The sequence below is a fragment of the Schistocerca piceifrons genome, chromosome 2 (assembly GCF_021461385.2).
Source record: "Schistocerca piceifrons isolate TAMUIC-IGC-003096 chromosome 2, iqSchPice1.1, whole genome shotgun sequence".
Classification (NCBI taxonomy): Eukaryota; Metazoa; Arthropoda; class Insecta; order Orthoptera; family Acrididae; genus Schistocerca; species Schistocerca piceifrons.
Window position 1 is genome coordinate 871,056,858 of NC_060139.1, and position 24,121 is coordinate 871,080,978.

General features: G+C 47.0%; 1 protein-coding gene across 1 annotated transcript in view; it reads right to left on the reverse strand.

The window, feature by feature from the left end:
- LOC124775015 (division abnormally delayed protein-like) overlaps window positions 1-24,121 on the reverse strand; it is a 616,132-nt gene that overhangs the window by 159,092 nt on the left and 432,919 nt on the right. Inside the window, exon 3 of the mRNA XM_047249776.1 lies at window positions 1,408-1,869. Within this exon, the coding sequence (XP_047105732.1) occupies window positions 1,408-1,869 (462 nt within the window). The remainder of the gene's footprint in view (window positions 1-1,407; window positions 1,870-24,121) is intronic.

Here is a 24,121-nt window from a genome sequence, read left to right on the forward strand (position 1 = left end):
ATTGTCGGACATCTTTTGAGCTTTTGTATTTTTTGGTTGTAATAAAACCCCATGTCATTCCAAGCATGTGTGTCGATTTGTACCTCTCTATCTACACTATTTCGTGATTTATTCAGTTTTCAAATTTATACTGACTTTTTGATCACCCGGTACATTGCGGGCCTACAGCGCACCTGAATCATCATAAGATCAACAGATTTCAGAAGCGTGAATAAATGCTACAATCTCATAGTCGAGGCTGATGCGCTTTATATCCTTATGATTGTCAGCGCCTCAAATGTTGTTACTGTATGATAAAATACAAAACTTATTATATTGTATCTCATTCACATTCCCCCAAAATAGGTTCACTGTCAACAAAACTTAATATATTGTATCTCATTCACAATTCCCCAAAGTACGTTTACTCTCAGTACAACTATAACATGTACTGACGTCCGATCTAATTTTACTGTAGTATACAGTGAGTGAATTAGCGTATCTGAGAAGTGTGCTATCATCTAGCAGGATTTATGTTGAGCGAAAGGGAATAAAAGTCTGCCATAATGTGCTATCACCTGGTCGCACTGACGTAAACTTCTAGTTGAGTGGCAAGGGCTAGCTGTGCTCATCGTGAACAGTGCACGTTGTTTATCGAATCCGTATATATTTGACCTGTAAGGCAATGATGTCACGCGAGTTGCGCATGCGCAAAACCTCCTTAAAACGTGCACAACTGAAGGTGTGCTCGCGGACCTGTTGCCAAGTTTCGCGGAGTCTGGAGAAGAAGTAGCGCAGTAGAGTTACGTGCCGTATCTTTCAGTCTGCAGCAATTATCTTACGTTTAACAACATTAAAAGGAAAATAACCTATAAATCTGCGAGGTGTCGAGAGTCAGAGTGTTCACATGCACTTGTGCTCTTACACAGGAGCAACCACTGTACAGGAGTCAGCTGCGGTTATCTTTCAACTCACTTGGGACTTTGCGCTGGGCGAGAGATTCGCAATAAATGCCGCAGAGTACTCTTCATAAACCCGAACTGGGATTCCATCCGGACCTGGTGATTTACTTGTTTTGAGCTCTTTCAGTTGTTTCGCTATGTCAGGGATGCTTATTACTATGTCATCCATACGGGACTCTGAGCGATGGTCAAACGTTGGTACGTTAATACTGGTACGATTCCCATGCGCGAACGATATCTTAAACGTGGAATTTAAGACATCTTTCACGAAGGTTCAGTCAAGTTGTAAACTTCGGTTGATTGCTAGGAGACTGAAAACACAGTGACTCTAGAAAGATGACTATTTGTCAGTCCGATCGCAAATAGGACGATTTGTTTGTTGCTGTCAGACACCCCACGATATTCCAGTACCCGTGGAGAGACCAGAAGCAGGCAGGCAGCCAGAGCAGGGGAGGGGAGTACTTACCTGGGTTGGCGGTGAGCAGGCGGTCGGCGTCTGCGAGCACGGCGGCGCCGAGCAGCAGCGCCTGGCGCAGCAGCCGGGCGGCCCCCAGCGCGCCGCGCAGAGCCCTGGCCAGCCGGCGCGGCGCGCCGCCGAACGGCTCCAGCTCGGGCGCCGAGGCGCTCAGGCACGCCGCGTAGTCGGCCGACAAGTCGCGCTGCGCCTTGCGCCCCGACAGCGTCTGGCGGTAAACGAGCGGGAAGAGCCGCCAGAAGGCGTCGCCCACCGCGTCCTCCAGGTCCTCCGGCTCGTCCTGCCCCGCCGCCGCCGCCCCCGGGGGCAGCAGCGGCTGCTCCAGCTGCGCGGCGAGGCGCGCGTACAACCGCGACACCGGCTCACGGGCGGCGGACGGCGACCGCGGCAGCACCACCGCCAGCAGGGACAGCGTCCGGCTCTCCGACTGCCGCAGCAGCTCCGACACGTGCTCTGCAACACACACAGCCGCACCGTGCGTCGTCACCGCCTGCGTCAGCTACATGTAGGCATTCATTTCCTTCCACCTCCGTAGTGAAGCTGACATTATTGTGTATGCAGTTCAGGTGGCAGAGGATTCTTCAAACTCTTCTAGAACACACTGCAAGACCACGAATGTATCGTCCACATGTCACGGGAACACATGCATCCAACGTATTAAAAACAGCGGCAACCAAAACTATGTACATTGAATCTTAAAGGACTAGTCCAGCAAAATGGTTGAGAGCAGTCAATTTTCTGATTTTTACATACTTGTTTAAGCTGATAAGATTAAGGGCTTCAGCATGACTCTTACATTTAACCGTGGACCTAAATGCTTACGCCACCACTTTCAAAATAAAGATAATATAACAGTAACAACGCGGCAGTATTAGGAGTGACGGGATGTTCTGTAACAACATTTGTATAACCTATTTCAATACACACATCATGTTCACATTTAAGTTGTTTACTTTTATTTTCAGATGGCTGGTTTCGATCTTCTAAGAGGTCATCATCAGGTCTTACATTCCTTGATTACCGTATTCCACGCCTGCACTGATTGGCCTGTCCCACGCCAACTGTTCCTGTTGTCATCAAGGAATGTAAGATTTGAAGATGATCTCTTAGAAGATCGAAACTGGTCATCTGAAATTTTAAAAAAAATTGAATGAGGTCACGACTGTATGTACTGAAATAAGTTATAATACAGGGCGTATCAAAAGGAATCAGCCGATTTGGTACGTCTATATTTCTGAAACTAATAAACGTATACAATGAATTTTGTTTTTTGATGAACGTGGAGCTCAAAACTTTTTTTTTTCATACCTTTTCATAGGTGTTCACTACGCCCCTTGAGACGCACAGCATATGTCAATGCGGTTTCAAATTGTTCCCACACTGGACTTAAACTGAGTCTTTTATAAACCCCCACAAGAAACAATAAGTTATAGTCAGATACGGTAACCTTGGAGGCCAGTAATGTACGGCTGAATCATCTGGTCCAGTGCGACCGATCCATCATTCAGTAATCCTTTAATTTAAAAATTTTGTATGGTTTCTTATGCAAACGTCAACGCAACACACGCCAGACAGACATTAGGGGCATGTTGACCTGTCGAGTTGCACAGCGATTTGCCTTTACAAATGGTTCAAATGGCTCTGAGCACTATGGGACTTAACTGCTGAGGTCATCAGTCCCATAGAACTTAGAACTACTTGAACCTAACTCACCTGAGGACATCACACAAATCCATGCCCGAAGCAGGATTCGAACCTGCGACCGTAGCGGTCGCGTGGTTCCAGACTTTAGCGCCTAAACCGCTCGGCCACTCTGGCCGGCATTTGCCTTTACACAAACAACCTGTTTCTCGGAATTGTTCATGCCATCGTCAAATGCTCTGTGCTGTAGGAGGATCCACACCATACCTAGTACGAAAGTCACACTAAACAGCTATTACTGACCCGTACTGCGTAAGACGCGGAACACAAAACGCTTTCTGTTGTCCTGACATCATTTTTACTGTAACTGAAGTGGACGCTCACTGCTGCTGTCTAGCGGGATCCATGAAAAACATTGCCCACGCACATACACTATGTGATCAAAAGTATCGGACACCCCCTAAAACACACGTTTTTCATATTAAGTGCATTGTGTTGCCACCTACTACGAGGTACTCCATTCAGCGACATTAGTAGTTATTAGACATCGTGAGAAAGCAAAATGGGGCGCTCCGCGGAATTCACGGACTTCGAACGTGGTCAAGTGATTGGGTGTCACCTGTATCTTACATCTGTACACGAGATTTCCACACTGCTAAACATCCCTAGGTCCACTGTTTCCGATGTGATAGTGAAGTGGAAACGTAAAGGGACACGTACAGCACAAAAGCGTACAGGCCGACCTCGTCTGTTGACTGACAGAGACTGGCGACAGTTCAAGAGGGTCGTAATGTGTAATACGCAGACGTCTATCCAGACCATCACACGGGAATTCCAGACTGCGTCAGGGTCCATTGCAAGTACTATGACACTTAGGTGGAAGGCGAGGAAACTTAGGATTTCATGATCGAGCGGCTATTCATAAGCCACACATCACGCCTATAGATGCCAAACCTACGTCTCGCTTGGTGTAAGGAGAGTAAGCATTGGACGACTGAACAGTGGAAAATGGTTGTGAGAAGTGACGAATCACGGTTCACAATTTGGCGATCCTATGGCAACATGTGGGTATGGCGGATGCCCGGTGAACGTCGTCTGCCAGCGTGTGTAGTGCCAACAGCAAAATTCGGAGGCGGTGGTGTTATGGTGTGGTCGTGTTTTTCATGGAGGAGTCTTGCAACCGTTCTTGTTTTGCGTGGCACTATCACAGCACAGGCCTACATTGACGTTTTAAGCACCTTCTTGCTTCCCACTGTTGAAGAGCAATTCGCTGATGGCGATTGCATCTTCCAACACGGTCGAGCACCTCTTCGTAATGCACGACCTGTGGCGGAGTGGTTACACGACAATAACATCTCTGTAATGGACTAGTCTGCACAGTCCAGACCTGAATCCTATAGAACACCTTTGGGATGTTTTGGAGCTCCATCTTCGTACCAGGCCTCACCTGTCAACATCGATACCTCTCCTCAGTGCAGCACTCCGTGAAGAATGGGCTGCCATTCCCCAAGAAACCTTCCAGCACCTGACTCAACGTATGCCTGCGAGAGTGGAAGCTGTCATTAAGGCTAAGGGTGGACCAATACCACGCTGAATTCCAGCATTACCGATGGAGGGCGCCTCGATCTTGAAAGTCATTTTCAGCCAGGTGTCCGAATACTTTTGATCACATAGTGTATCTCAAATAACATAATAGTTATGATTTTATTTAAATCGAATGATTCTTTTTGATACACCCTGTATTATAAATAATGCTGTTTTTCCTAGAAAAATATTTCAAAAGATTTTGCATAGATGAAATCTCAGGTTATCAGCCTATTCTATTCGTATGGGCGTGTTGTCGAGAGGCTTCGACGCGTTTTCTACTCGTCATCTTCAGGCAAAGTGTCACTTCAACGGCGACATTGTGAAACTGTCTATACACGCTCTCACCACCACCAATTTCCAATGTGGTGGAAAGTTCTATGTTCAGATAGACGGATTCACTACGGCAACTTCCCGGAACACTTCGAGCGAAACCGCGCGTCCGAAACTAAAGACGTTCTACACACATGTGGATGACACATTCGTGGTTTCTCCGTGTGTTCAGGAACACCTACAAGAATTCTCTGCCACCTTAACAGCATACACGACAGCGACAGTTTCACTCCGGAGATGGAAGGAAATGTAATGCCTACCGCTCCTAGACATTCTCATAAAGAAGAACCCTGATGAGAGGCTGGGACAGTCCATCTATTCAGCGCAACGCAGATCTGTGCTCGCCACCTCGGTACAAGTGGCACGAGCCATATGGGAAAAAAGTCTGCTACTGAGCGAAACCTTTCGCAAAAAATGGCTACTCGAAGACACAAATAAGACGCGCTGTCCATCCGAACAAGAAGAAGGAAGTAAAACAATCCAAAAGAATAAAAGAAACACCTCGCGTTGCTTCCACACACAGGGCCGCCCGCAGCCAAGACTGCAATGACAATGGAGACGCACAACGTAAAAACCATTTTCCGCTCTACGGTTAAGTTCAAGAATACTCTGGCATCAGTCCAACTGGGACTACGGGCACCTGGCTCCAACTATACCAGTTGCCAGTGTGGCAAGCAGAATATCAGGCACACGCAGCGATGCATCTCGCAGTGCTGTTCAGAACATGATGTTTGGTTTGGTTTGTAGGGTGCTCAACTGCGCTGTCATCAGCGCCCATACGAAGTCCCAATGTTCACACAGTCCAATTCTTGACTCAGTCCAATACAGCCACTGTCACGAATGATGATGATGAAATGATGAGGACAACACAAACACCCAGTCCCCAGGCAGAGAAAATCCCCACCCGGCAGGGATTCTATGAACACAGCATCAACTAAGGGCACCTTCATTTTTGGACACACAGAAATGCCGCGTCGATGTTTCTGGGATTCGGTCACCACAAAGAGGCAGTGGAAATACAAGTACATGACGATCTTCTCGCTTGGGACCACGGTTTCCAACTGAGCTCCACGTGGGATGTGGCGTTAGCAAAAATTCATCAGGAACGCTCTGATGTGAAAGCGGGGGAGGCAGCGGCCGAGACATAGGCAGAGCCATGACACGGGGCCCGGACCCCCCCCCCCCCCCCCAATCTACCCGCCGGGGAGTCCCACAGACGTCGCCGATATTTCTGGAAGCAATCGACTGCCCCACCCGCAGGTCCTTCGGCAGAGGAGTTTGCGGTCCAGCGACTATTGTAAAATACCACTTTGTAAGGCTGATCTCAGTACATTTCCACCACTCAGAATGTCGAACAGCTAAATACTTTCTTTTTCGGAAGCCTTAAGAAAAGAATGAATTTATATGATGAGTTTTCACTTTGCAGCGGAGTGTACGCTGATAAGAAATTTCCTGCCAGATTAAAACTGTGTGGCGGTCCGAATCTCAAATTCCTTTCTTCCAAGAGTACTAGCAGCGCAAGTTTTGCTGGAGAACTTCCGTGATGTTTGAGACGTGGAAGATGAGGCAGTGGTCTAGAAAAATTATGTATGCGAGTCTTTGTTTTGTGTATGAAGTCGGAGCCAGACTTGTGAATTCAATACAGCACAAGGTTACATCCTTCCATGTAAATACGGGAGAAGATATTAAACAAAGTGTATTTTAATTCTCACCTAAGACCTGGTGTGTGTGTGTGTGTGTGTGTGTGTATGATTAACAGAATCTTGGATAGTATCATATTAGATGTTATAGTTAGTCTGCAACGCCTGAAGAGGAAAAGCTCTTTATTTTAACTATGGAAAGTGGCGGTGCCCAGTAGGACTACATAACGGTTTTTTGAGCATCAAGCTTAGGGGGTCGATAGTAAAGAAGTTGTGGGACAGTAAGATGATATTCACCCAACACCATGCCAATCGGTCAATGGCTGTGGACCGAATAAAGGTATTCGCGTTTCCTAATTTGTATGGAGGAAAAGTAGCGGTTTCTTTTTATAAAGTAATAGTTGCCCAACGTGTTAATGTCCGCAGCTTGGGGTCCCGGGTTCGATTCCCGGTGGGGTCAGGGATTTTTCTTGCCTCGAGGTGACTGGGTGTAGTCTTCATCATCATCATCATCATCATCATTCCTCCCCCATTCTCGGAGTATGGGGTCTCATCATCATCAAATGTGTTATTGAGAACGCAGTGCATGTGGCACAGCTCGCAAGAGAAATCTATAGCACCATAAAACTATCAATATGTGAAGAAGTTGTTTTCAAAAAGTTATATTGACCCGGCTACAGTTATAATTATTCCTACAGCGCATCAGATACCGATGTATGAGGAACGATCAAACAGTTTCCGTTCGAAGGCCATACAGTCTAGCGTCAGTATGCCAGCCAGGCCAATTCGCCATGAGCACTGAAGCAGTCATCCCACCGACGCACCACCTTGAAGACATACCTTCGCCAGAACACCGTGCCCTGCTGCGTGAAGGAGTCTGTAACTGTCCGTCGCACATCCTCATCCGGCAGGAATCGACGGCCGTTGAAGGCTTTTTTTTTTCTTCCAGGAACCGAAGGGGTGATAGTCGCAGACTATAGGCGGGTGCTTCTGGTTACGACATTTGAGGTGTGAGAACGTGCGTTACCAAGAAGTGGCATCACCTCTTGGCGCACCATTCCACAACGGTAGTTTCAGACGGACGTACTGCCCCATATACATTCTTCATTCTTTGTCCGGTGTCTACCGGTGTTATTCCTTTGAGAACCAAGAAAAGAGCCGGCCGCGGTGGTCTCGCGGTTCTAGGCGCTCAGTGCGGCACCGCGCGACTGCTACGGTCACAGGTTCAAATCCTGCCTCGGGTATGGATGTGTGTGATGTCCTTAGGTTAGTTAGGTTTAAGTAGTTCTAAGTTCGAGGGGACTGATGACCACAGATGTTAAGTCCCATAGTGCTCAGAGCCATTTGAACCATTTTCGAACCAAGAAAAGAACAGCAACACATTGTTCCTGTTTGGACGCATTTGGTCGCCATACTTCACGTTTCCGCCATTTATCGCACGCACGTCGGAAAGACACGAATGCAACACAAATCCCTTGCATTCGTATCGGTGCTTATACTCCAGCATCGGAGCCGCGCTACATTACGTTAACACTCCAGCAACGACCTCAAACGAAAATGTTTTGTTCTCCCCTCATATATAAGCAGCAGAGGGCAAACATTATTACCAGGTCGTGAGGCATAATTCTGTCTTCACGGCTATTTTAAGTAGTCCAAAGCAAAAGAACAGAAAAAGACGGTGTCTGATACCATAAAGGAACGAAGTGGACTTAAATTCAACACTGCGTCTGAAGATCACGTGTATGGAACATTGCCACAACACGACCAACGATTCAGCTGAAACCCGGAAAACACAGCATTCACATACATGTAACCCTATTTTGAATAACAGTACTACTAATTAACAGAAATAATAGCAGTAACAGTAATATTATTGTCACTACTTCTGCTACTATTACTAACATCAGTAAAAGTGACAGAAGAGGACACAAATTGCGTTCCTGGATATGCAAAAGCTAGAAATTATGGTACAGCGCGATGTAAGAGAGCAATTCAGTTCACTGTTCCTGCTATCGCCTTACGAAAATGAGAAAGTTCCGGTAGGAAGGAAGGGCACCTAATTGTAAAGGGGTAAAAAATGGTTCAAGAACAATAGCATGCACTAACAGTCATTTAGGAGATGGGGGTATTAGCTGTGTTCAGAGGCTGCAGATGTGACTCACATGTCTGATACAGGGAGAGGTATCATCCTCGTACCGAAAAGGAGTTAGAGAAGACGGCTATAACTGAACAGGACCGACAGGATTCTGCTCCGACTGTGCTGTTCAGACACCACTATATCGTAGTACTTTTAAGGAATCAACCATACCCATCACAACGCCGCAACAAATTAATGCCTCTACCGTACAAAAACTTCTGTTATGATCATTAAGGTAATTTTTAATATCCCGGAGCAAGAGAAAAGGGGTGGCACCAAAGTTATTGAACCTTTGGCCTAAGGTAACGCTATCTATAAGGGAGCGTGACGAAAAATATAATCTATTTGCCACAAAAAAGCAATTATTTCACAATTATGTTGCTGGAATAACACATAGCTCTTCTGGCCGTCCTACCTGTTGTGACTTGGCAAGACAGCCAAGCCACTATGAGATAGCCGAAAGGCACGCGTTTAAGCTCACGCAGGCTGGCGTGAGATCTGGAACAGTTGAAGGAGTTGAGTCTAGTAAAAAAAGTACGGAGCTTCTGGAATACTTAACTTTAATCCATAATTGGTGAACATCGGTCGGACGGTACATGCATCACAAGATAAATAGCAAATGATAATGGCGCCTTGCTAGGTCGTAGCAAATGACGTAGCTGAAGGCTATGCTAACTATCGTCTCGGCAAATGAGAGCGTAATTTGTCAGTGAACCATCGCTAGCAAAGTCGGCTGTTCAACTGGGGCGAGTGCTAGGACGTCTCTCTAGACCTGCCGTGTGGCGGCGCTCGGTCTGCAATCACTGATAGTGGCGACACGCGGGTCCGACGCGGCCGATTTAAAGGCTACCACCTAGCAAGTGTGGTGTCTGGCGGTGACACCACACTACCAACATCGCCATCCGCATTACAGAGGCTGCTTCGGATGAGCTGAGTCGGAAATCACGTTAGTTTGCCGCACCCCGCAGCCCGAGCAACAAGTAACTGCGTAACGGTTGTATGTCTCTGCGGCTACTGTGCGACGATGGCTTGCATGACAGCTTCCCACAGCGCCACAGCATACCATAAGGACAAGCAACTACACTGCGTGCAGTCTATTCACTGGTACACTTGGTGCAATTACAGACAGCGACCACCACTACGCACAATCAACACTACCGCGTTATTTATCAACACTCCACTGTTCTTGTGGATTTCCGTCCGAAGACCTGGTTTGATGCAGTTCTCCATGCTAGTCTCATGCAGACCTCCTCATATGTGCGTAACTATTGCAATCTACATGCATTTGAACATGCTTACTGTATTCGCCCCTTTGCCTCCTTCTATTGTTTTGAACCTTCAGCTTCCCTCCATTACCAAACTGATGATTCCTTCATGATTCAGAATGTGTCCTGTCAACCGATGGTTTCCTTCAGTCGAGTTGTGCCACAAATTTCTGTTCTCCGCAGTTCGATTCAGTATCTCCTCATTAGCTATGCACTTCAGCATTCTTCTGTAGTATCACGTTCTAAAAACTCTTAGTTCTCTTCTTGCCTCAACTGCTTACAGTCCACGCTTCACTTCCGTACAAGACTACAGTCCAAAAACCTTCAGGAAAGGCTTCCTGACACTTCATTTTATATAGTAACAAATTCCTTTTTTCCGGTAATGTTCCTATTGTCAGTTTGCATTTTATATCCTCCTTTCATCGGCAATCATCAGTTATGAAAATTTCTGGCAGATTAAAACTGTGTGCACGACCGAGACTCGAACTCGGGACCTTTGCCTTTCGCGTGCAAGTGCTTTACTTTACAGAAGCTCTCCTGCGAAGGTAGGAGACGAGATACTGGCAGAAGTAAAGCTGTGAATACCGGGCGTGAGTCGTGCTTCGGTAGCTCAGATGGTAGAGCACTTGCCCGCGAAAGGCAAAGGTCCCGAGTTCAAGTCTCGGTCGGGCACACAGTTTTAATCTGCCAGGAAGTTTCATATCAGCGCACACTCCGCTGCAGAGTGAAAATCTCATTCTGGAATCATCAGTTATTTTGCTACCCATCCGTTACTTTTCCTAAACATATTCTCTCTCTATCGTCTGACTTAACTGGAACACATTTCATCGGCCTCGTTTAAGTTTTCTTGATATTCATATTACGAGGGGCGTTCAATAAGTGAAGCAACCATTTGTTTTCTGGGAGCAGGTTGGTTTTATTCAGCTTTCCAATACACCACATTATTTCTCACTTTTTCTGCTACAAAACGATATTTCTGAACATAATCTCCGTTCAATGAGACGACGTTACGCCACCTAGGGAGACCCTGTACCACTTCCTGGTCGACGTCGGATCCAACGCCTCGCTGCATCACTAACCTCCCATCGTCGTCGTACTGCTTCCAGCAGGGTGCATCCTTCATTGGGCAAAACAGATGGAAGTCGGAAGGTCCGAGATCCGGGGCGTAGGACGAAAGAGGAAGAACAGTCGAATGAAGTTTTGTGAGCTCTTCTCAGGTGCGCAGACTTGCTTGAAGCTTCGTGTTGTTACGGAGAAGCAGACGTTCGTCTGCATTTTTATGCCGAACAAGATTCAGAAGCGGTTTCTTCAGTTTCCTGAGGGCTGATATGTGCGGCCGGCCGGCACGAAGGAGTTCGGACACGTTTGCGCGAGCTTGTTGCGATGATGACATACGCCTCGCCCAACGAGTCACCGTGCTTTTGTTGGCTGCCAGGTCTCCGCAGAAATTCTGCAAGCTCCTACGAATATCTGCAATGTTCTGGTTTTCCGCCAAAAGAAACTCAGCATGAAACGCACCTCCGTTACAGACACCATTTTGAAGGCTACGTATAGCGCCACCACCTATGGCAACTTCAAGAAAGTACAAGACACTATTTATTCCGATCAATCGATCTTCCAGTTCTGTATACTCTGCTTCATTTGTTGTACTTTCATATTTTATCCTTTAGTCAATGGACCAGCAGGTAACTACGAAACAAACATTGTCGTCGAGCATGATGACGTTTCTAGAAACCGAGCAACTCCTACCTACTCATGTGCTTTCTGCAAACACCAATCGTGTGGAATGCCGTGCGCTCTGCTCGTTCACAAAGCCTACAAGGTGTAAGTAGGCTGTTTAGGTTTTTTATGTTGGTAACGCCACGTAGCGCTCTATATGAAAATCAGTGACTGTGCTGTGTGCAGTCTGTGGCTGGTTTACACTGTTGGAATTTGCTATTGTAGTGTTGGGCAGTTCGATGTGAACAGCGCGTAGCGTTGCGCAGTTGGAGGTGAGCCGCCAGCAGTGGTGGATGTGGGGAGTGAGATGGCGGAGTTTTGAGTGCAGATGATCTGGACGTGTGTCCATCAGAGAGAGTAAATTTGTAAGATATATATAATGACTTTTGAACACTATTAAGGTAAATACATTGTTCTATATCAAAATCTTTCATTTGCTATCTATGCCTATCAGTAGTTAGTGCCTTCAGTAGTTTGAATCTTTTATTTAGATGGCAGCATTGGCGCTCGCTGCATTGCAGTAGTACGAGTAACGAAGATTTTTGTGAGGTAAGTGATTCATGAAAGGTATAGGGTATTGTTAGTCAAGGCCATTCTTTTGTAGGGATTACTGAAAGTCAGAGTGCGTTGCGCTAAAAATATTGTATGTCAGTTTAGTGATGGTTAGAATAAGTAAAGAGAGAAATGTCTGAGTACGTTCAGTTTTGCTCGGCTGTTCGAAAATCAAATAACGTAAGGGGGTTACTGTTGTGGCGTAACAAGACAGCTACGCCACACTGAAGTAGCCGAAAGGCACGCGTAATCTCACGTAGGCTAGATAGAGGTCTGAAACAGGATACGTAATGAATGGTAGCAAGAAAAGTACGTAGCTGCGTTAATACTTAACTTTTAATCCTTCACGTGAATACAGCATTCCTTGATGATACAAGTGAGACTCTATCTTAAAATGGTTAATGGCGCCTTGCTAGGTCGTAGCCATTGACTTAGCTGAAGGCTATTCTGTCTGCTCGGCTAATGAGCGATGCATTCTAACTAACTGCTCGGCTAATGAGCGATGCTTCGTCCGTGTAGTCGCTAGCAATGTCGTCCGTACAACTGGGGCGAGAGCTAGTCCGTATCTCGAGACCTGCCTTGTGGTGGCGCTCGGTCTGCGATCACACAGTGGCGCACGCGGGTCCGACATGTACTAAATGGACCGCGGCCGATTTAAGCTACCACCTAGCAAGTGTGGTGTCTGGCGGTGACACCACAGTTACCAGCACAGAAATTCATTAATTTTTCTAAGGGGACGTTTCAAAGGCAGCAGACAACGGAGCACAGGCTGACTTCCAGAAAGCCTTCACTGCACTCTGCGCCTATCTATTCTATCTATCGCTTGCGCCTTGTCCCGCTGTTACGCAGGGTCGGACATGGTTAACCGGATTTGGCATGTTAATTTTAAGGGGTGGCCAGATGCCCTTCCTGCCGCCACCCCGTCCCCCCAGGACGGAATTAGTGTACCCCAGCAGTCTGCGTCGAATGTAGATCGTGAAATAGTGTGAATCTGATTCAAATGTCTGAGAGTCGTGTAACTGAGGCGGGACGTGGGGACCAGACCGGTATTCACCTAGTGGCATGTGGATAACCTCCTAAAAACCACATCCAGGCTGGCCGGCACACGGGCCGTCGTCGTTAATCCGCCGGGCGCATTCGATCCGGGACCGGCGCGCCTACCCGAGTCCAGGAAGCAGCGCGTTAGCGCTCTCAGCTACCCTGGCGGGTTCGCTGCAGTCTGCACCGTCACCTACTAAACAAAACACACGGGACGCCGGCCGGTCTGCCCGCCACCTGCGTGAGCCGCTATCTCCCGGTCCGGACCCCAGGCAGACAGCACGTCTGGCGCGGCGCCGCTCAGTGCAGCCTCCTGCCCCCGGCTATCTTATCTGCACGGCGAGGCTGCTCTAGCACCAGCTGCGCCGCTCCGCGCAACTTGCCAACTCGTCATGACGTCACCAGCGATAAGGCGGCGCTTCTAGCTGTCACGTCAGAACCGCGCCGGAATGTATTGGGTCTCCTGGCAGCAAGGGCCGATGGGTACGGTGCGCATTGAGCCCCTCTATTCACAAGATGTGATCGACGCTACCCACAATCACAGCTAGATAATATAAGCGCGGCTATGGTTATCCGCGGTAGTGATTACACAGCTGAAAAATAAATAAATACATAAAATCATATGACATTATTGGCTGGAACACACCACCCCCACTGGGGTTGTTCGGCCACCTGGCGAAACTCTCTTTTTGACGCCACTTGGACGACTTGCACGCCGATGAAAGACGAGATGAAATAATGCCAACCCAGTTCCCGACCGAAGAAAAATTCCAACCAGGCCAGGAATCGAACCCGGGACCCACAATCTAGAAGTACCAATCGTTTTCCTTTCTATTTCCTCGTCGTTTTTCTTCTGTGCGGAGGTAGTTTTTTTTGGGGGGGGCGGGGGGGGGGGGTGTGAGGCGAGGGGGGGGGGGGGCGGGTGCCCAGTCATCAGAACTAACGTGCAAGCAAAACACTAGACCACCAGCTACAGACAGCTGATATCACCTACGTGATCATGAATATCGGCCTATATACGTGTGGATATCCGCAATAACAATTTTTTGGTTAAAAGGTGTGTGTCGTCTGTAGGAATCAACATGGATTCCAAAAACAACAATGGTACGTGCCCTCTGTTCGTCCACGAGAACCTGGAGGCAATGACGCCCAGCTTTGCACCGTCCTCTATGACCTCCGGAAGGCGTTCGATGCAGTTTGGCGCTGTCGCCTAATGAATAAAACATGAGTATACGGAATATCAGGCCAGCTTGTGATTGCACTGAAGGGTTCCTAGAAAACAGTGCTCAGCATATCATTCTTAACGGAAGGAATTTGCAAACGTGAAAGCAACTTAGGGCTTACTCAGACGAGTGGTATAGGATTATCACCATATTGTATATGGCTGGATAATGTCAGAATTCCATGAGGCGTTTCGCTGATAATATTGTCGTATGCAGAGGAGCTGCAACGTTAGAAAACTGTAGCGAAACTATAAAAATAGATGCAAAGGATCGACGCGTGCTGCAGGAATTGGCAGTTGACACTAAACAAAAAGAAAATAACCCATTGCGCATAAATAGGCAGAAACATCCATTACTGTATGATTATATATTTGAGCCGTGCTGCGGCTCGCGTTGGAGCCGTGTGTAGGTTTCTGCCAGACCGCATCGTTTAGTTGGCATGGTTGCGTTGTTTGTCTTCTTTTCTTGTTCACTGGCGCCACTCGGTTTCGTAAGCGTTGCCGGTCCGCTAGTGGCAGCAGCGGCGCTTATCGATATGTAGTTCTGCTGCCCTGACTTTGGGGATGCCTCGTGCTTCTTCCGTGTAGTGCGAGAGTGGAGTTAGGTTGGGGACGAGGAGCAGCGAGGTCCGCGCAGAGCCGGGACCGCTGGAGGCGTGAATGGACTGCCGGATCGAAGGGCAGTGGTCACGAGGGTGCACGAGCACGCCGAAACCGGATCCTGTATTTTAAGTTGAGTGAAATCCGCGTAAAGAAACCTCCACCATAATGAAATCTCGCGTTTCTCCAGAGATTTGGGTTCGTGTTGCTGCTCGTAGTGTCGCCAAGGCTAAAAGCATCGAGTGGAATACCTGGGGAGGGCGGATCTGATTAGCATTCCCAAGCTTCTAATTACTATTTACTATTTTCAGCTTCTTACATTGTTAAGTTCAACCAGCGGTATATTTCTGTCTTGTGGACGCTAACGCCCCAGTTACCTGCCCGGGGTTTAGGATATGTAATGGCAGTGTACATTTCCTCGGCTTGCAGCCACTGTCCAGTGAGGCGTGAAGTTTGACAGCTTCTTGATTGTAGATTGGGTGGCGTAATTTTACATCTTGCATTTGTTACAGGGTAGTATTTTCGGAAGAATTCTTAAAGAATATCATTTCCATTCCGCACAACTTATAGGTGTCGATTACGGTAGCTATGACGAAACACCACAGATTATATTTATTATTAACGAAATAGTATTATTTAGGTAAAGTAAGTTGTACGGACATTGTAGGATCCTGATTATAACATGTCCGTTCGAATCAGGTGCGTTTACAGGAACATCGTTTTCGTCCATTACGGATCTTATCTTTGTATGGTTCAAATGGCTCTGAGCACTATGGGACTTAACATCTATGATCATCAGTCCCCTAGAACTTAGGACTACTTAAACCTAACTAACCTAAGGACAGCACACAACACCCAGTCAACACGAGGCAGAGAAAATCCCTGACCCCGCCGGGAATCGAACCCGGGAACCCGGGCGTGGGAAGCGAGAACGCTACCGCACGACCACGAGCTGCGGACTTATCTTTGTATGATTTTTTTAAAACTATTAGGAGGCTCTGGGGCACTGTCTGAATATAACATCCTTCATCACTTGAACAGCCTCATCGATGCTGTTTTCAACGAGTTGTTAGCGCTATTCCGTATCAAGTCGCAGCTAACATACGACGTCATGGAGAACGATCTCTGTCCCCGCAAGAAACCGTTAGTAGATATCCTTTATCGTCCTCCGTCGAACTAAATCCAAAGTGCCTACGTGACTGAAATCAGTCTTCAGCGCAGCCACAAGCGTGTGTACTTCCGCTGTTCGTCTACCGGTCATCTTATCTTACCAGATAATTAAGATCCCTTACACATATTTGGAAAGCGTACAATGGCTAAGACTGGCTTAAATATTTCACGAGAATAACAGTATCGGACAAGTGTTTAACTGGGCAGTTTCTTTGCTGCATTACTCTCATCACATCAAAGACGCCGAAACATAGGACCAAAATGCTCATGTATTTACCGTTAACATCATAAATCTAACGGAAATGGAAGTACAAAAAAAAATTGGATGTGCGCGTGAACGGTGAGCAACAAGACAGCGGCAATGTGAATATGTACAACGCCCGTTCCATGTAACTTGTTCTTGGAGGGGAAGAGGATTGGAAATGAGAATAATTTTATGCACATTGGAAGTACTGTGGCAAGTGACTAGGGTCTTGGGGCTCTAACAGGGTAACCGAAAGATCCATCTACAATCTAGTACGAAGACTTTCTGAGATAAGGAAGTTCCTCTGAGAGCTAAACACACCATGTTCAAAAATTTTCTTCTGCCTGTCATGTCCTGTAGCCTCGAGAGCACATAAGTCAATTATCTGTACATAAAATGAATAACTTTGATCACCCCCCACAAGAAGTTCAGAAAGGGCACATAAGGGGATACCTGCAAATGACGGTGACCATAGCGTAACGGCTGGTTATAGCAAGCCTGAAGCGGTTTGGTGCAGACTAAGCGAATGCTGGACAAATACCAGCTAGATACCGAAGAAAAATCTGGCTGGACCAAACTTATATAAAAAAAAAAAATCAGATAAGTGCAAGTATGACTCACGCACCGAGGGTTCCGCATGAGCTTAATTATGTATACAGACAGTTCATTCATCCCGGGAATCGAGAACTTTTCTTCTTTTCTTGTACACTTCGGGTTTTTTTATTTTTATTTTATTTTATTTTATTTTTTTTAGTATTCTCAACCTTTATCTCTTTGAATAAGATTCCACAGCCGTTTTCAAGCTGCAGTTTGCTTTTCGCGGCGTTTGTGAGGATAGTAACATCTCTTAACACTGTTTCGTTAGGGGTGCCAGTTGTCAGGACGGATCCTAGGACTTTACGTCCTTTGTTGCTTTTTACTTTCTTTGTCGTAAAAACAGGAGCAGCGTCATAAGGACCAACAGCCGAAGAGGTAGATTTGTTCGGCTGAGGCTGGTGAATTAAAGGGGCTGACAGATCAGCTGCTCCCAGAATAGGGCTATCCGAAGTGTATGGGAGGTCTTGAAAAGGTCGTCCAAACAGTTTTATCCCACCCTGAACGAATCGCCTTGGTCAAATCTGTTTCGTTCCATTTCTTCCTCTTTCCCTGCGGGATATATTTCGGCTTTATTCTCGGAGTTCTAGAACGAAAACCGCTCAAGATAGTCACACAGATAAAATAGTTCACAAGCTGGCTCTAGCCAAAATTTAGACCATTTGTAATAGACCGAAATTAGGCCATTATTACTGCATAATTTCTAGCTTATTTACAAAATAACGAAAAATAGTAGTTATCGAAACTAAAGACAATCTAAACGCCAAGATTACGCTTAACCCGATATGCTAGAGAGGCGATTATTCGTGAATGAAAAAATAATGAATGCGTACCTGCTCAAGTTTTAAGATGGTCGAAACTGAGTTTAGGTTGATTACAGTCGTATGTGACAAGAAGTGCCGTAGTGGTTTACTGATGATCTGAAGTGGCTTGAAGCGCTGTTTTGCATTTTACATTCAGACCCTAGCCGAAATCTGGACCACTTTCACATAAAGCTGCACGTCTTCAGGTGGTTAAACAAGACAGAAACAGGACAGTACCCGACTGGAGGCTTGTAGCGTGATACGATGAGTGACTGTTTTACCTTTGAAATGATGCTGTGCATCGGATCCTACGATGGCCTGTTCAAGTGTTCCACCCACAGTGTGCGGAGGGTGTAGTTCAGGACGGAGGTAGTTCTGTGACGATTGGAGGTGTTTTTTACATCATGACTTGTGCTCACCCATTCAGGTTGCCGTGTACATGACCAAGCTATTTATTTCGACATTCTCGGTAAGCTCCCTTTTACATCTTAATGATGAGTATGCTACGGAACTTCCAAAACGATAACGGCCGTATTTGCAGTGACACACGTATACGATCTGATTTGACGGTCAGGCACCTCTTCTAGCCAGCTAAAGCGCCCTGCCTTAATCCCACAGAAAATATCTGGAACTATTTAGAACAGCGGATGATACATAGAAATCAACATCCGCACAGTAACTCTAGGTGATCTAACGATCAACGAATAGCTTCAGCTGGATATGGCACATCTTAAAGTACATGCGGACTCTCTTCCTCGCCGTACTGTAGCGATTGTAAAGGCTGCACATGGTGTTAAACAGTATTAGCACAGCCTAAAGGCGCATTTACAACTCTGCGACTTTCTGTGCGTACTAGGCGCATGCAGCCGTTGCACGAAGACGCAAGGAAGCGGGTGCACCAGTGCGAAGTCGCGCGTGCCTCAGCGTTGCGCGCACAGACCACCGTACACAGGCACAGAAGTCTCCCCATACCAGAGGGGGAGACACGTGCCGCTCTACTTGCTTCTTGGCGAGCACAGCCGCAAGGTGCCTTAAAATATGCAGTCGCGACACTCACTACTCTGAAAATTGTTACCGTCTGGCATTTGGAATGACACTAGAACCCCTAGCGACGCGAAACCAGGTCGTAAGATTAATGTTTATTTTTTATTATTTTTCTATTTAATTAACGAAGCAGTTGCTACATTTTTGCGTTCCAAGCGTTCCATGCTTCAAGAAGCATGAATAACCGTAAAGTACATCTAAAAACAGAGGAATCTAACTGATTCAGTTACGTAAGTTACAACTATCCATGAAGAAATACTTTTGTATATGTTAATAGCTGCAGCTGAAAAAAAAATATAAATACATACACTCCTGGAAACCGCCGCCGTCAGTGTCAGCCAGTTTGCCGTGGCATACGGAGCTCCATCGCAGTCTTTAACACTGGTAGCATGCCGCGACAGCGTGGACGTGAACCGTATGTGCAGTTGACGGACTTTGAGCGAGGGCGTATAGTGGGCATGCGGGAGGCCGGGTGGACGTACCGCCGAATTGCTCAACACGTGGGGCGTGAGGTCTCCACAGTACATCGATGTTGTCGCCAGTGGTCGGCGGAAGGTGCACGTGCCCGTCGACCTGGGACCGGACCGCAGCGACGCACGGATGCACGCCAAGACCGTAGGATCCTACGCAGTGCCATAGGGGACCGCACAGCCACTTCCCAGCAAATTAGGGACACTGTTGCTCCTGGGGTATCGGCGAGGACCATTCGCAACCGTCTCCATGAAGCTGGGCTACGGTCCCGCACACCGTTAGGCCGTCTTCCGCTCACGCCCCAACATCGTGCAGCCCGCCCCCAGTGGTGTCGCGACAGGCGTGAATGGAGGGACGAATGGAGACGTGTCGTCTTCAGCGATGAGAGTCGCTTCTGCCTTCGTGCCAATGATGGTCGTATGCGTGTTTGGCGCCGTGCAGGTGAGCGCCACAATCAGGACTGCATACGACCGAGGCACACAGGGCCAACACCCGGCATCATGGTGTGGGGAGCGATCTCCTACACTGGCCGTACACCACTGGTGATCGTCGAGGGGACACTGAATAGTGCACGGTACATCCAAACCGTCATCGAACCCATCGTTCTACCATTCCTAGACCGGCAAGGGAACTTGCTGTTCCAACAGGACAATGCACGTCCGCATGTATCCCGTGCCATCCAACGTGCTCTAGAAGGTGTAAGTCAACTACCCTGGCCAGCAAGATCTCCGGATCTGTCCCCCATTGAGCATGTTTGGGACTGGATGAAGCATCGTCTCACGCGGTCTGCACGTCCAGCACGAACGCTGGTCCAACTGAGGCGCCAGGGGGAAATGGCATGGCAAGCCGTTCCACAGGACTACATCCAGCATCTCTACGATCGTCTCCATGGGAGAATAGCAGCCTGCATTGCTGCGAAAGGTGGATATACACTGTACTAGTGCCGACATTGTGCATGCTCTGTTGCCTGTGTCTATGTGCCTGTGGTTCTGTCAGTGTGATTATGTGATGTATCTGACCCCAGGAATGTGTCAATAAAGTTTCCCCTTCCTGGGACAATGAATTCACGGTGTTCTTATTTCAATTTCCAGGAGTGTATTTCACGCGTGAGTAGCATATGTTTACACTAAGGTGACGAAAGTCATGGGGTAGCGATACGCACATACACAAATGGCACTAGTATCGCATACACAAGGTATAAACAAAAGGGCATTGCATTGGCGGAGCTGTCATTTGTACTTAGGTGATTCACGTGAAAAGTTTTGCGACGTTATTAGGGATAAAAAAATGGCTCCGAGCACTATGGGACTTAACATCTGTGGTCATCAGTCCCCTAGAACGTAGAACTACTTAAACCTATCTAACCTAAGGACATCACACACATCCATGCCCGAGGCAGGATTCGAACCTGCGACCGTAGCAGTCCCGCGGTTCCAGACTGAGCGCCTAGAACCGCTAGACCACCGGGGCCGGCTATTAGGGATACACGACAGGAATTAACACACTTTGAACGCTGAATGGTAGGGGGAGCCAGACGCATGGGACATTCCATCTCGGAAATCTTTAGCGAATTCAATGTTCCAAGATCCACAGTACCAAGACTACTTCTCACCATGGACAAGGCAGTGACTGACGGCCTTCACTAAAAGCGCAGCGGCGATTGCGCAGGGCTGTCAGTGCTGTTAGACAAGTAATACTGCTTGAAATAACCGCAGAAATGAATCTGGGACGTACGACGAAGGTATCCTTTCCGACAGCATGGAGAAATTTGACATTAATTGGCTATGGCAGCAGCCGACCGACCCGACTGCCTTTGCTAACAGCAGGACACCGCCTGCAACGCATCTCCTGAGCTCGTGACCATATCAGTTGGAACCGAGACGACTGGAAAACCGTGGCCATGTCAAACACGATTTCAGTGGGTAAAAGCTGATGCTAGGGTTCCATTGTGGCGTAAACCACACGAAGCCATGGTCCCAAGTTGTCAACTAGGCACTGTGCAAGTTGTCGGTGGCTCCATAATGGTGTGGGCTGTGTTTACATGGAATGTACTGGGTTCACTAGTGCGATTGAAAATGGTTATGTTCAGCTACTTGGAAACCATTTGCAGTCTTTTATCGATTTCACGTTACCAAAGTATAACGGAACTGTTATGGATGACAATGCGTCGTGTTACCGGGCCTCAGTTGTTCGCGATTCGTTTGAAGAACATTCTGGGAAATTCGAGCGAATGATTTCGCCAGCAAGATCGCCAGGCATAAATCCCATCGAATTTATGGGACATAATCGACAGGTCAGCTCGTGCACAAAATCCAGCACCGGCAACACTTTCGCAATGATGGACGGCTGCTGAGGCAGCGTGCCACATAATTTCTGCAAGGGAGTTCATGCGACGTCGAGTTGCTGCACTACACAAGGGTAAAAGGAGATCTGACACGATGTTAGGGGGTATCCCATGAATTTTGTCACCACACTGTATGTTGTTGCCGTCCTTAATTACGAAACGCACTTTCCTTGACAAGTAACAACTTTGTATGGAATCTAATGATTCCCACATTCTTGGACTTCACTCGCCCTTCAAAAGACGAACATTTTTGTAGACGTAATTACTTTCGCTTCAAAAGCGAATGTGTTGGAGATTCTTGTTGTGTATGGCTCAGATGTAGCAACAACTGACGAATTGGTGTCTTCTGTGCAAGGAAACAGTTTTATTGGTTTTGTTGTTTTATTACCACGACTGTATGGTTTTCCCTCCAGCTACAGTTATGGTGGTGTATTTCGTTTCACTGGTTTGAGCAGAAGAGAAGTGAAGAAAACTTCTCGTTGTTGAGTAGATGCACTACCTCTTTCTGCAAACCCTCGTCTCTTCTGCTGTTTACTGGCCGTTTTTTGTTCTTAGATGGAAATGACATTTTTCATTAAATGTTTGTGTGTTACAAGAGAATGGTACATAAACTGCCCTGTACTGTACGGTTTCATATCTCCCATGATCCTTCGGAAGCTAAATAAAGATAAATATGCGAACATTTTTGTCAGAGCTGATTTTTACGGCTCTACATACGCCCCCTATTGTAAACACTAGGTTACAAATCAATATAAACCATACTATTCCCACTCATCCGATATCGTATCCTAAAGTGTAGCTTTCTGTCCGCTTGGGGCGCCCCTGTCGTAGCGCACAACAAAAATTAGCAGGAGTCTCGTGACTGTTTTGTGTTAGACTGTGGTATTAGCTTGATGGTTCCGTGGTTGAGTAATTTCTTGTGGTCTTGTAATAAAGAAGACAAGAACGGCGCAGAATAACGCGTTACCAGCAACGCACAGCGCACCCCTCTGGAGAACATTTTACTTCCAGAGCAACAAAGACTGAATTAGCATCAGGAAAAAAAGAAATCATATGCACCAATCGTTCCGTGACTAAAGCAGTTTGACGGGCCAGACCCGCATCCCCTATTACGCATACATAAAGCAGTCGTTAGACGCACATTGTCTGCCGTAACCGCAATACTACAAAGCATCGGACAGCAAACACAGGGGGGAAGGAAACTCACGCGATCCAGACATTGCAGGGAGGGATGGTATCCAATCACAGCCCGTAGAACTAAATGTTCACGGCTCCATTTGTCCCTAACATACGGTAACATATTTTTCCGGAAGTGATAACAGCTAAACGACGCAGCGAGAGTTCGTGGCCCCTCTGATTTCACCGACGGTGAGGGTAGGTACAAGAGGGGACAGGAACGAGCACGCGATACAATACTGGAGAGACGTTTGACGAAAAAAAGGGGGGTGGGGGACATGTAAGATGGAGAGCCATAATCTGAAACGAGCAATTTTTCGTTAACAGTCGTTGCTATTAACGTCATACAGCTTTTAGTGAAAGTTTTAATGCTCACTGCCAACTGAAAGTTGGCTGGAAAAGGTAGGTAGCTTCATCCTAAGAGTATATGCACTAATTCTTCTTGTTCCAAGCAGCGGGCGATTCGCGTGTTCCAGTCACACAGGAACTTCTTCCCAAACCGTGCTTAGTCTTGCAATGTCTCTTCTATCATTAGGTTTACATGATAAAACGTTTTTTTCGTATTATTCCTTATTTTTTAGTGTTCTTCATTCTTGCATTCTGTTTAGGTGTGAGAGCCATCTTTCTTTATTGTCACTGATGCTACCCTCTATTTTGAAAACATACGGTTCTCCTCCCACATAGTCATTTTTAAATCTATCCAGTTCTGTCCAGCCATCCACGGACCACGGCTGTCTCATTTCTGACCGCTCTACCGTGTCTCTTAGCCGTAAAGCAAAACTGACACAGCCATCACTTTATATAATTTCAGTCGTCTTTTTCTCGCTTCCATAGACAACGTTTTTTTTTCTGATTGTTGCGCATATGGCTCGGCAGTTATTCAGCTGGCGATCGTTATCAAGATTAGTGTCGTAAGTTAAATCACAACCGAGATTTTGGAAGAGAGGCACTTGCTGAAGAGTACAAAACGGCACTGCCTGCTTTACTCAGAAGTACGATGCGCTCTTCCTTCTGACGTGCATCCAAATAAGACAGGCTCTGCTATTTCGATGTATTCGCCGATACAAGGCCCTCGACTTTGAATAATTGTGTCTTTACTGGACAGGGATATAAGTTACGTACGCGAAG